Here is a 14,707-nt window from a genome sequence, read left to right as displayed (position 1 = left end):
AACTGCAGCTTTGATGAGCAGATACAGGTGCTTGTTACTTTCGCCTATAGCGATGGTACATTCCTCTAGCTGCTCTGAGTCTTTGCTTCACTGCGTGTCTCTTTCAAGTACCACTCCAAGTTTATGCAGCAGAAATAATGTAGTCTTAACTTGTAAGAGTTTATTTTTTGTAATATAAATTGATCTTTTTGCTAGTAAGAATCGTTTTTCGAGTGTTTAAAGGCCCTTTAAGCAGAGATAACTTATTTCAGCCTGAGAATACAATTGGAAACTAAATATAATTTTCATTCTAGGAGACGCTTCACTATCATAAAAATGTTTCAATGGAATAAACATTTACCCACGGATGAGAAAATGTTCAGATTTAGACTTAATTTACGTAAGTCAGCCAGAATAGTTTGAGTATATGATTTTTGGATTTTTGTCTTTTCTTTTTGTCGCATAGAAAACCAATAAAAATGTCAAATTTCAAACAAGGTTCCTTAGTCAGCTATTTATAAGGCATTAATAAGCACTAGTTATTTGTTTGAACATACTTAGACAATTACTAGCATTTGTAGTAGGCTTATAGTACAATATAAATGTTAGTAAGCCTTCAACCAAAATATATGAGTTCATTAATGTTTGTAAGAGCATCAATAAGCTGCTTATTAAACTCTATTCAATAACCAAGTATTAAACATTGGTAAATGTCTAATTATTGCTTATAAACCCAAAAAGAAAAGTCTTATTTCTTATTCAAATCAAATTTCTCCCTCCAAAGTCTGAATTCTACTCAATAAGCTTTGACTACACACTTCGCATTTCATTGACGGTTAGAGAAAAAAAGAAATATAAATGACAATTGATTGAATTTATCTATTGATCAATGACATTTCAATTAATTGCACATTATCTTTTGACTTCGTATCATTTTAAACAGGGCAACACTTTTCTCCTTCTCTTTTCTCAAACTCTCACTTTCGCGCTGTATCATTCGCCACAGTGTCATTGTGTTTGTCGCCCGTTCCACCTCGCGCAGCTTACGCCGCCGCCGCGCTGTCGACGGCTCTTCGCGCTCGTCCCGTGACTCCTTGGCGCTAACGAGCTGGTAATACGGCGATACAGAATCATAACCTCGCAGCTCCCAAAATGTCAGCGGGCTAACTCACGGCTAACGCATTGTTCCGCTGCACTCGCGCCGTCGGCCGGAGCCACCGTCCTCCCTCTTATCTTAATGAGAGCAGTTAGCTTCTCCGCGCTGCAATGCTATCTCCGCCAACGCGCTTATCCCTTAATCCACGGCGGTTCCATTTTTAGGAATCCATTCTGCCCTCTAGTCGAAAGCTTAATTACTTCAAAAGGAGATTAAATTGTATGTAATTACTATGATAATATTTTCATTCATTCGAGATAGCGGGATGGCTTTCGCAGAGCGCGCTATCAGCCAGGAGAGAACAACCTCCCTCGCGCAGTCGAATTTATCAAGGCGTGAAATCAGAAATCTTGACTGCAACAAAATTAAAAAAAAAAAAAAAAAAATCCACGCAGAGGGGGACAATAGGAGACGCTGCGCACTCCACATTGGCTTTAATTAAATGAGCTCATACGCGCTCTTTCCTCAGAGTGAAGGGGCCAACTGTATATCCACGCAAAATCTATTAGGCTCCGTCCTTGGCCTCAACTCTTTGTCGAGCAATTGCCTTTTTATGTAAATTCCATGATGAAATTGTGCTGGTCTTTTGCTGCCGGTCTTTCAATAAGAGAGGCAAATCGTGGTTACTTAGGTAGCGAAAATGAGGGGAAATTATGCCCGTTGCCCGCTTTGTGGTTGCTTGAATCTTACATTCATCTGTTTGAGATTTATATATGGCCTTGAAATATGTTTAATATGCAGTCCAACAACCAAAAGTTTAGTTGAAATTAATGTATATACTTTTTTCCTCTTATATTTTTGCTTCTTCCTCTTTTGTTACATGAGTGTGCATTAATCTAGTGTGTTGCATTCATCCGTAAATTACATAATAGATGCTTAAGTTCATTTGCAAAAAACGATAAGTGCTAATACAATTATTATCGCATCTTCTCAACTATACTGTTAATGTGTGTTTTGGGCTTTTTCTGCCATGATAATGTATGTTTTGGGGCTTTAATGTGTGTTTTGGGGCCTTAATGTGTGTTTTGTGGCTTTTTCTGCAGTGATAATGTGTGTTTTGAGGCCTTAATGTGTGTTTTGGGGCTTTTTCTGCAGTGATAATGTGTGTTTTGGGGCCTTAATGTGTGTTTTGGGGCTTTTTCTGCAGTGATAATGTGTGTTTTGGGGCTTTAATGTGTGTTTTGAGGCCTTAATGTGTGTTTTGGGGCTTTTTCTGCAGTGATGATGTGTGTTTTGGGGCCTTAATGTGTGTTTTGGGGCTTTTTCTGCTGTGATAATGTATGTTTTGGGGCTTTAATGTGTGTTTTGGGGCCTTAATGTGTGTTTTGGGGCTTTTTCTGTAGTGATAATGTGTGTTTTGAGGCCTTAATGTGTGTTTTGGGGCTTTTTCTGCAGTGATAATGTGTGTTTTGGGGCCTTAATGTGTGTTTTGGGGCTTTTTCTGCAGTGATAATGTGTGTTTTAGGGCTTTAATGTGTTTTTTGGGGCTGTTTCTGGAGAAATACTGAGTGTTTTGGGGGTTTTAATAGTGTAAAAGATGATTTGACATTTGTGTTTTGGCTAATTAACTCTTCATTCACGTAAAGCCATCATTTTTGAAAACCGTGAACCCCTCGACTATGTTTGAAACTGTGAATAAGAAGAGGAATTCACCACAGCAAATACAGGGCCTCGATTGAGCTACAGCTCTGCCGATGGTTTGACCCAGTTCACACGTACTGTACATATTTGTAGGATAAAATACCTACTTCTGACCTTTCTAATAGCGTATGCTGTAATAAAGCAGCTGCGGTTCACCTCTCCATCAGGGGTCATAAAAGTAGAGTACATCTTTCCACATTCAAAACCCATTTTATTTTCCACCGCTCTTAACTTTTGATGTAATCGCCCCTATTGGAATGGTATAATTATAACATCTTTTGATACTGCACGGACATACTTTGTCTAATGCTTTCAGGAAAATGCAATCCCATAGAGCTATTTTATAAGAGCAGACGTATAATTTCAAGTTACAGCGTGAGAAGACATGCCTGAAATTGCTGCTGCTTTGTGACTTCGCCGTGGAACTGTTTCGTAAAGGGAGATTAAGCGGGCATTCGGACGCCCACAAAGGACTCGAACGTATATGGAGTCGGTGAGGAGTTGTCATTTAGAGACTGGATTGAGGTAAGAAGTGTTTGATTTTGCTCCCAAGTCCAGTTAATGAATGCTGCCGCGAGCATTCAGATACCTCATTATCTGCACGCCGGATGTGCCGTTTTGCATATATGTGTTATTTTTTTTTTACAGTCAGGCTACAAAGAGGGCTGTAGACTCCTCCGTGACTCCTCTCGTCTTCCCTCCCGCCTCTCCTTCCTCCCCTCCTTTCTCCGCAACTTTCATGTTAGCCCGACGGCAGGTAGGGCATCTCGTTATGGTAGTTATAATCGGGACAGACCTTTTGAACCAGGCGGTAGTCCGTGCTGTAGAATGAAATATAGATACAGATGACTTTGAACGGCTTGGAGCAGATCCAGGAGACGTGGCTCTGGATCTGCTCTTGAAAGCAGGTCTTGGAGGGGTCGTAGTTGCACAGCGAGGTGCGTTTGCTGCGGTCTACCTTCTCATAGTCCACGCGGCAGTTGAAGATTTTGGAGTCCTTGGGGTAGACGACGCTCTGCCGCTCCAGATCGAACTCCACCGCCTTGACGGGCGGCACCAGGCTCACCGAAATGTTGCCCTGGCCCGTGGAGTTGTGGCGAAAGTAGACGCTGAAAGTGCCGTTGCCGTGGTCCACGATCTTCCCGGTGATGAGCAGATTCAGCCGGACGGTTTTGATGTTGGAGTAGAAGTCTCCCCATCCGAACATCTTCTTAAATTTGCCCGTTTTGACGATAGGCCTGCGCTTGACCCTTGAACTTGAGGCGTCGGGCTTTAGGAGGTCGCTGCCGAGCATCTCCCAAAATTCCTGTTTGGAAAATTCCTGCTTGGCGAAGGGCAGGGGGGAGCGGTAGGGCAGCTCCAGGGATGTTGTGTTGGCGGCCCGACTTTTGCTGTGCAGCATCCAGCGGCTGAGAGGCGACAGAGGCGTTTGTCCCGTCAACAGACCCACTGTTTTGGCTGAATCGTCCGGGGAACTTTTGGAGCTGGACGTGTCTTCTTCTTGACCCAAGGCTACCTGCAGAGGGGAGGGGGAGAGTTTCGCAAAGGGGAGGAGAGAATGGAGAGAAAGAAAGTAGACAGTTATTAGTGAGGTAGAAAAAAACATGGACAGAAAACAAATTAAAGATTTAATCAATACTTAATTTACTGTTCATACCTCTAGTGGTAGAGACTGTGACATTCTATCAATGTTATATATATATATATATAAATAAATGGATGAAATTGGCCAGCTACTGCTATTATTGCATTCTTTATTTTACTCCAGCTTTGAGGGGGGAAAATAATACTCCTTTATGTGTCTAGTTTTCACACAGCCGAGGTAATTCCCTAAGCTCAGCAGTAATGGGCTCGTATGCCTCCTTCAAACCACCGGGAAAAACTAAAGGGATCAAAGAACACATCCAAACATAGTCCACACCAAAAGTGAATTTATATAAAGTGTGCTGGTCCCCTGGTCCTCTGCCATCTCATCGATTTCTCTGAAGGTGGACAATTTTCTAAGATGGCAGCAATCCCATAAAACAATAAAACCCTGTCATTAAGAAATGCTTTTGAAAGGTTTCGCAGACGAGAGACTTCTATCGACCTATCGGAGGTAAGTGGTTTCTGTTTACAAGGGGAAAATTACTACAATAGTATCGCAGTAAAAGCTGTATATAGTTATCGTTGTTGTGGTAGTAGTAGTACTTAATATTATATAATTGCATTTGACTCCACTTACATCAACATTCACTAAAATAAACATCTCTAAGTTTTGTTAGTGATATTTTAGTCATTTTGAGACTTAATTTTATGTTTTTGCCTGAAGAAGCATTTTCTCTGTACCACCGTTCATTTCAGTTTTTGAGAGAGCAGGTGAGACGTACCTGGGAGTGCTGTGTTTCAGACAGCAGGGGGAGCTCTCACCAGTACGCTCAGTCAATCGTTTGATGAACTGTATTTGGAAAGTATTGGACAACTAAACAGACATCAGCCGGATTTGTAAGTTGGACATTATTTTGATCATTCATCTTCATTCACGTTGAGCTAAATACTTTGTGTGCTTTGGAAACTTCAATTTTGCCATTACAGGGCAATTAAGTGCTTCAGTTGGAGCGTGGGTGGTGGACTGTTATTGCATGTAACACTTGGAGGATCAAAGTGTTGGGAAAAAAGAAGTGAGTGAGTGGGGGGCATGAGAATAGTAATGTCCAATGAAGCCTATATGTTGTAATTAAAGAAGAGGCAGTTTGGGCAGCGCACATCTGCACATCTGCAGAGGGCACAGAGATAAGATGTCAGCGCTGTGCTCAGCACTTACTGAGTGAAGAGACATAATAGTTTAAGCCTGATGCTCCTGTCCTGAAGAAACATGCAGTGGAGGCACATCTTTTGGATGTGACAGAGAAAAGCCAGTTGTAAACTTGAGCTTGGTATAACCATGAACAATAAGTGATGCAAATGTGAAAGGCGGGCTGCATTTGAGCTTTGTGTGTACTTTACCCAGAGAGATTTGACTGCATGCATTATGCATGTTTCTCAGTCTGTGCTCTGATCCAGCTACTGTCTCTACTGCCAGGGCTTCCTTACACCGGCTTAGTCAGGATTATTAAATCTGACTCATTTTTGTTCAATTTTATGCAGCTTTTTGAAGCTCTTTCAGATTTGTCTCTTGCACTACAGTCAGTCAGTGATATTGATTTTGTGTCGCTCTAAAACGTGTATTTCCTTTCATAACAACGCAGATCACATTTCAGCTGCCTTGCGAGGATTCCCGCTGATATGGTTGTGGTCTGGTGCTCCCACTGGGCTGTTCAGACTCAGCTGCTCCAGTTACCTGGAGCTGTGTGTGCTACACTTCTCTACCTCCAGCAGGGCTCTGCTCTCCCCTGCGATCACAGCCTGTTCTTTCTGGAGAACCCCTCCCTCATTAATATTAAAAACACATTTAACGGGGCTGAAGATGTATTGATTTAGGTCTTTTTATGTCTGTGTTATGTGTGGAGCAGTGCAGGTTATGCAGGACGATGTGCCATAGTTAGTTTCACTGGCTGCTTCACTAGGGGACAGTCCTCTTCCTGTTGCTCCTGTCCAACTGATAAGACCCTGTAGTTCAGATGTGATGATCAGTTAAATGTGCACTACGAATCTATTCTGGTGGAGAGTCCGCCAAATGTACGTATCCATGATGTCCTTGCTTTGCCTGGAATATGCCACAGTACGGCATTAAATACCTCTTGGAATTATACAATTTCAGATGCCATTTCACATCATTCATTTGAAAAACATGATCGAACCCTCCACCAGAAGACTTTCAGACATGTTTAAAAGAGATGTTAGAGTTTAACCATAAATTGCAAATCTACCCACAGTTGCATTACGGGAAAAATCAACAATCGATATTTTGTTATCTAATTTTGTTCAACCCAATTCGTGATGTAGCCGGACATTCTTTTTTCCCTTCCATAGTATTTCTCATGTGGCTTTTGAGAGGCCAGCGTTAGTGAGAGATGGAGTGAGCGCTGTGCTATTGTTGAACAGAAGATTTAAGCGTCTGGCACCACTGGAGGTGTCAGATTCACTGCACTGCATCATCCACAAAGACAAATGTTCAAATGAGTTTCATATGGCTCCCAAAATAGACAAAAAAATATGGCTAGAGAGCAGTAATGACTGAGCTGGTGAAAGCATGCTGAGCCACACTACAAGACTTTCTTTCCGCCGCTGATTCCGATCGTTTCTGCATGCTAAAGTGATTATAAATAGCCTCTAGCATATACTTTTCATTCGATTTGCATTATTCAAACCGCTGATAGTAAATTGTGCATATTATTACTGGGGTCACGCAATATACCGGGGCTCATAATGTTTCTCATCATTATATCTATGGCTTCTCCAACAAAGAAAATTGCAGACGACTTCAAGTTTTTTGCGTTCAACTAGGCGAGGCTATGAGCTGAGGAGATTTAACTACCACAACTTCCACTTCTGCAATGTAAGCAGCGTGGTAATGGGCTGCAGTAACCTTCATACGTTTAGAGAAATGGTTTACAAGGCCAAAACGCAATGCAATGCTGATTTTTGCAAGGATTTTTCTGGTATTTGAATATTTGATATGAAGTAGAGTTGTCAAGAAATATTATACTAAAACTAGATACTTATCTGAACAAGTATCAAGACTAAAAACATAAATAAATGTGTTGTAACAATGCATAAATCAGTTCTAAAATCAGTTCTAGTATAATACCACATGGATCCGTGGACAAAACATCTATTATTTATTCCATCTGACTTTAAACAATGTATCTTGGATGTAGGGCTCCGGCGATGGAGACGATTGATGGATACCTGGACTCTCAGAGTTGTTTTCCACGTAATAAATATATATATATATATATATATATATATATATATATATATATATATATATATATATATATTTGCCCCAGTACAGCTAAACAGTATATTGTAAAAGCAACTTGTATGTTAAGAATCACACCGCTGTGCGCCGTCTGCATCTAATTAGAGTGTTTTATTTTCCACGAAGCAGGAAGTGCACTATCCTGTTACCATCCACCTGTTTCGCCCTGTGCACAATGGTTGGACATACCCAAATGGCATTGCTTATTAAAAGAGGATCTTACAGCCCACATGCAAGTGTGAGGCATCATTAGAAAGCTTAGGCCTTCTAGTTTCTGCAGATGTGCACATGAACACTGTCAGGGCCCAAACATAAACAAAACATGTCGGTGTAATCCCTCATTCGTCCAGGCGTGTTCCATAGTAGAAAAAGCTTCAGTTGTAGTCATCTGGACTCAGTTAGAAAAAATAGACGTTTCGACTCTCATCCAAGAGTCATTGTCAATAAAAGAATTTAGATCGAGAACTCCGATATTAATACTGTTCTGTGGTAAGACCCGCCCATTGGGCGGAGCCTTCCTGAAGTAGCAAGAGTTGTTGGTTTCAACAGGGGGTTCAGTATTCCATTATAGATACCAGGAAGATTGAATCTTAGCCCTCCATTTCTGTTTAAAGAAGGTCTTTCTTTTTTAACAAAAATAGCTTCCTTGACTCCTCTTTCAAACCATCTTTTCTCCCTGCTTAAAACCTTCACCTCACCGTCTTCAAACGAGTGATTAGAGGCTTCAAGATGGAGATGCACGGCACTCTGAGGTCCTGAACTTGTATTTCTTCTGTGCTGATAAAGCCTCTTGTGTAGAGGCTGTTTCGTCTCACCTATGTACCGTTCTTTACAGCTTTCTTCACTGCATTGGATCGAATAAACTACATTGCTCTGTTTTTGAGTCGGCAACTTGTCCTTTGGATGAACCAGTTTTTGTCTTAAAGTGTTTCCTGGTTTAAAATAAACAGGGACTTCGTGTTGTCTAAAAATTCTCTGCAGTTTTTCCGACAGGCCAGACACATAAGGGATAGAAACACCCTTCCTTCTCTGTTCAGTTTCCCTTTTGTCCTGCTTCTTGGTTCTCTTCACTCTGTTGAGAGCCCAAGCGGGGTAACCACAGGCTGAGAGGGCATTTCGGACATGTTTTTCCTCTTTCTTCTTGCCCTCTGAGCTGGTGGGCACACCTTGAGCTCTGTGTTGTAAGGTTCTGATCACTCCCAGCTTGTGCTGTAGTGGGTGGTTGGAGCCAAAGAGCAGATACTGGTCCGTGTGTGTAGGTTTCCTATATACTTCTATTTGGAGTTTCCCGTCCTCTCCTCTGATCGTGGAACAATCAAGAAAGGCCAAGTGATTCTCCTTAGCGTCTTCTCTTGTAAACCTAATATGTGGGTCCACAGCATTGATGTGATCAGAGAAGGTTTCCAGCTCTTGTTTCTTGATTGTTACAAACGTATCATCGACATAGCGAAGCCACAGTTTTGGGGCTATGCCTGAGAATGAGGCCAGTGCCTTCTTCTCAAAGTGCTCCATGTACAGGTTGGCCACTATGGGAGAGACGGGCGAGCCCATGGCACAGCCATGAATCTGTCTGTAAAATTGTCCCCGGAATTGAAAGTAAGTGGTGTTCAGACAGATGTCCAACAGTTTGCATATGTGTTCAGGTGTCAGTTTTGTCCTTTCCTGTAGGGTCAGGGTCTCACAAAGACAAAGAGGATTCTAATAGCCCATTAAGATTCTGAATAGGCTAGCTCGGTAGATACAAGGGGGGAGTTTCTGTTGAAACAAACAACTCTTGCTACTTCAGGAAGGCTCCGCCCAATGGGTGGGTCTTACCACAGAACAGTATTAATATCGGAGTTCTCGATCTAAATTCTTTTATTGACAATGACTCTTGGATGAGAGTCGAAACGTCTATTTTTTCTAACTGAGTCCAGATGACTACAACTGAAGCTTTTTCTACTATAAACAAAACATGTTTTTTTAGTCTCGCCTGAATATTGTCAATTTGTAATGGTCCTGAGCATGACATACTTCATTGTGTGCTTATGCTGTTCACTGCACATGTTTATCTTGTTGACAACAACTGTGTAAAGTTTCAGATCTCTAGGAACAGGCATTTTGGTGCTGTTGACCTTTTTGTATCAAAAAGTATATTCGGAACAAGTGATCCAAATATGTGCCAACTGTGCCAAACTGTTTTATTACAATTTTAGCTCCTCTATGATCATAAAACATATATTTTGATGTTTTGTAGGCCACTAATACCTATTATAACTGCTAAAAATAATGTATGTGAAAATGTGTAAATATGAGTTTACCCATGAATTTTCCATATAGAGGTTAAAAAAAGAAAGAAAATTATACTATTTTTATTTTATTTTTGTATTGATATAATAATACGTATATCTAACAAAATGTACGGCCAAAAGGCTAATAAAATCAGAAAACGTTATGCGCAAAATCCTGCCGAGAAATCTGGCTCTTTACAGCCTTACCTGAGCCTTACGCACGATAATACAGAAGATTCTGTGTCAATAAGGTCTTTGTCCCACCCACCATTCTAAAGCTATGCTTATTGGCTAGAATAATATGTCAATCAAAGTCTGCTACGTCACTAGCATGCGGCGCTATTTAGATGTAAACAGAGGAATCCATGTGCGTTGCAAGCGACGCATTTTTTTTGCGGAGGCTGTAGCAAACAAACCCGTGGACAGAAAAAATTGTGGATGGTCTCATTCTATAGCTAACAGTCTGAAGAAAAGAAGGATGCCAAACATTATCTTATAAGTCAAACAGGTCATTTGTTATGGACGGAGAAATGCGCCGGACGAGCGCATTCTTGTCCGGCGAGAAACGAAGAAAAGTTTGTTTACTTGACAATATCTCGAAATCGGAGTATTGTTGTTCAATGGTTCCTTACGGACAGACTGAGTACAAGGATGTACAGAATCAAAGCCGTTTCGTCCGTCATAAACAGCAAACAGGACATGCGTTTGTAAAAGTTGAGACTTTCTCACAAACTATTGGCAATTGCTTCTTGGGGCATATTATTCAATGTATATCAATGACATATTCGTTTTGTTGAGAAAATAAGCTTTAAAATGATGTATGGCTTGCTGGTATTGACCACGGAAATAAAAGTGATGATGTAAGAGAATATTTGAGATGTGTCAATAACGTTATGGATTCATATGTACACGTACGTAAAACCGCTTGCCAAATTGAAGTTTGCGAGGCCGGTGAGAGCGGCGCGCGTGAGCTTCAATGTTTTATGGCGTATTTCATTGTATAATAACTGTAAAAAAATAGGATTTCGCCTAGCGCGGGTTCGTTTTGGAACGTAACTCCCGCGATAAACAAGGGTTCACTGTATAGAAAATGCTCGCCGGCGAGCAGGTGGGTGGTAGCAGGCTATTAGCATGCTAATGTTTGCTAGCTTAACCCTGCCTTCAATACCCTTCTCAAAGTTGTGAAAAGTACTTTTAAACGTATCATAGTGAATAATTAGCATACCCTGAAAGCATTAGGAAAGTGAGCAACACATATATATATATATATATATATATATAAATATCTAGTTCTGTTTCTGTTAAATTCAGGTACAACTTTACGGCAGGTACAGTACAGCACCTTCTGATATTAAAATTACGTTTGTATTTTGTATCATCGGGACACCAACAAGAAATGAAATCGTATTATCTCTTTAAAGCACAGCGTTGCAATAAGCTTATGAACCGCAGCTTCTTTTTTCTTACCTCAGGACAAACTTCATTCAAAAATAAAAAGCCTGATAATCCGTCCCTTAAAAGTTGAGTATACTTCAGTTTCAAAGTAATTGCTCATTTGATCTTTTGTGGCGCAGTGACGGGAGCTTGTGTCACATTTTTGCAGCTTGTCACAATTGACTTAGTTATTTCACCCTGCTGAGCTCTGGTGCTAATTACCTCTTGTACAAAGAATATAAATCCCTTTGTCTATAAGAATGATGCAAGATGTGACGTTATACAATTGTCCTCTGATGTCAAAGAATATACATTTTACTATTTATTGTACTTTTTTGAGCCAATATTGCAGATCGCTTTTGAAAAACTAATAACAAAATGTACTGTGAGATATACAATCATTAGTTGCATGATTGTGTAGCCATAATTTTAGCCTAATTGAATCACTGAATATGTAAATAGAAGAGCACATGGGGAAAGAAGAGTCCAGGGCAGTGCAGACAAAAATACCGGTGCCAATCATCTAAATGTTACATCTGAGAAAACCATCTAATGTCATCGATCCAATATCGATAAAGAGCTCAACAGTCCTGCACACTGCAAATCTGTCAAGGTTGTGCAAGTGATTACCCATTCATTTTTGCAGAAAACCATTTAATATTTAAGAGTTTTAGAAACAGATTTGAAAAGGGTTTGGTCTTGTCATCATTAGTTACATTTACTTCTGGACCCAAGCGGAGGGCGGTCACTGCTGAGCTCCATTGGAACAAGAAGAATTTGAGAGTTATTTTATGTCTAATTAACTTCTGAAATGGACCCATTGTCATGAACAAAAATGTACATCCCAGATCATGTTAAATGTTTGATATTATAGGTTTAACATTAGTCATGCACAAAGTAGAAAAAGCTGTTATAATTTGTTATTTGCGAGTTGGAAATGCAATGGATTTAATGTAACAGTGCCCAGGGCAACAACAAGTTTATGTAAGTGACTCAGAGGAGTGTCTCAAGAGGAGCAGAGGGAGGCGGCAATGTGAGTCACCACAGAGACTGGCTCTGGACCGGGCTCTGGACCGGGCTCTGGACCGGGCTCTGGACCAGAACATAAAGGGCATCACTTCTCTGGCATCACTGGAATTGGCTCCAGTTACAGTAGAAATAGAGTAGGAATCTGATTATAATCAATTTATTTGAGTGATAACATTATAAAATGTGACAACTAAAAAATCGGATGTCTTTCTGGTCCCATCAGATTTCAGGTTTGCATGTCAATTAAATAATAATATAATTATCTGACACAACAGATGAATCAAAACAAAACATCTATGGGATTAATCTTGTTTTCAAAATAGAGGCCACTCATATTAGCAATGATGACAGCCCCTGCTGGACTTTGTAGGAACTGCAGTTAAGTTTCAGTAATGTTCATTCATAAATTTTGCTACATATCTATAATAGTAGTCATTGTCTGTAATGCAATATTGTTTTGATGCTTTGATGCAAACTTCAATATGTAGAACTATGAAGTAATTAAACGTGTCTAATAAAGTCTGCATGTGTTCTTTTAGACAATAAACAATTGCAGTTCTTGTTTTTACAATGCCTGCCCACATTGCCACAGATTTAGGTTGAAATCTAATTTTCCAGCATTTATCGACACTTGAAGCCTGATAAATCAAACAAATTGATTGAAACGGGGCATGACGCGCTGGCGAGGCTGAGTGCATGTGCTTGTCCTGCAGGGCCGACCAGTTCAATAAGCTCTCCATTTTCATCACCAATCAGAAATCTTCATTTGTAATATCAATTTTTAATCAAAGACTTTGGCCAGCTCAGACATCTTAAGTGGCCGTTGCCTGGCGTATATATACGTCTCTGTTCTCCTCCTCCTCTCCAGATCTAATATGCTCACTGCAGGAGACACAGTGTTACATGATTAAAGTCTGGGAATGGGATCGCCCTAAGAACTACGGTAATTATTTTTGTGGCGAGTAAATGCGTGAAAAAGGTGAAATGGCAAAAGGTAATTTTCACAAGAAACAAGCTATTTGACTCATGAATAATTTACAGCCAGTTCTCAGGGGTCAGTAGAGCCGTGCTAGATCCAACACACTTAGCAAAAGGAGGAAGAAATGTGCGTCTGTCCATTGTAATACATACAATCTACAAGGCAATTTAATATTAACACAACTGGAAGCGAGACAGCCGACCATCGCCAAGACGCTGGTCGTCTCTCGCGACGATATGATACTCAAGAGTTCATTGTTTCATGCAACTGTGTCACCATGAAATGTCAGTGTTACAATTGTGAGATGAAACATCACAATTCAAGCATTACATTTTTTTCAAACTGAAAAAGAAATGGGTCACCAGAAAGAAATCCTCAATTCACGTTCATTCACATTGTTTATTGTCAAGTAGATCACCATTCTTGTTGTATCTGACAGACTTTTTGAGTAAAACGTGCACTGAAAGGACTTATTGTTATCATTTTTGAGTCCTTACAATTATATTTTGACCTGAATACTTAGGATTTATCGATTAACTGCACAATCTTTACATCTGCACTGACAAAATAATACAATTCTGTTATTTATTGAGTTAGTTAGATATTTAACCCTTCATAAGCCAGACTACTGTATATTAACCCAATAAAATCTGTCTCTGTTGAATAGTCTATCGACATAAAACTATAAAAGTACGTGTACTGATCGAAACGGACTGTGTAAATAATTAAATCGAGGCAATGAGTTAAATGGGCCAACTCCAGTATATGATTATGGATGATTTCTACATGAAATGATTCAAATTCAAATTAATTCTTCCACCATAGGTCTAAACCAGGTCATTAACCCAGCAATTATCTTGATAATTCCATCACAAAAACTAATTCTTGACTCATTGAAGCCGTTTTTTTATCCATTTGCACAACTCACAAACATGTCCTTACTACAACACCACAGCCTCGCGTTACAAACTTCTCCGCTCTGTTCTTCTCCTTCATATTTCTCCTCTCTCTCGGCTCATTTTGGCCCCCGCTCCGATCTGAGGTCCCGTCGGGCTCCGGCTAATTCCGTATGCTCAGAGCGAAGCCTGGCGCCGAATTGGCTATCACATTTTTACATTATAAGATATCGACAGGTCGGCGGCGCGCGCGGAGTCGTGGGCGCGGTGTGGCCGGGGATAGTTTCTTCTTCTATTGGGGTCTCCGGGGGAAAGAGGGGAGCAAGGCAGGGACCGATGAGCAGTTTGTAGTAACACGGTAACACGGGGGCGACACGTAGGACAGTTCAAACATGTTCAAGGTTTAACACACAGTGGGAG

At 40.5% G+C, this 14,707-nt stretch overlaps 1 protein-coding gene across 1 annotated transcript in view; it reads right to left on the bottom strand.

The window, feature by feature from the left end:
• Positions 1-3,204: 3,204 nt before the first annotated feature.
• Positions 3,205-14,707, bottom strand: part of LOC140357655 (neurexophilin-1) — a 31,412-nt gene continuing 19,909 nt past the window's right edge. Inside the window, exon 2 of the mRNA XM_072442161.1 lies at positions 3,205-4,292. Within this exon, the coding sequence (XP_072298262.1) occupies positions 3,519-4,292 (774 nt within the window). The 3' untranslated portion in view covers positions 3,205-3,518. The remainder of the gene's footprint in view (positions 4,293-14,707) is intronic.

Source organism: Eucyclogobius newberryi, unplaced genomic scaffold (genome assembly GCF_026437365.1).
Source record: "Eucyclogobius newberryi isolate DKJ021-1_F unplaced genomic scaffold, fEucNew1.0.hap1 SCAF_13, whole genome shotgun sequence".
NCBI classification, from domain to species: Eukaryota; Metazoa; Chordata; class Actinopteri; order Gobiiformes; family Gobiidae; genus Eucyclogobius; species Eucyclogobius newberryi.
The sequence above is the reverse complement of the archived record's forward strand: the minus strand, read 5'-3'. Positions and strand labels throughout refer to the sequence as shown.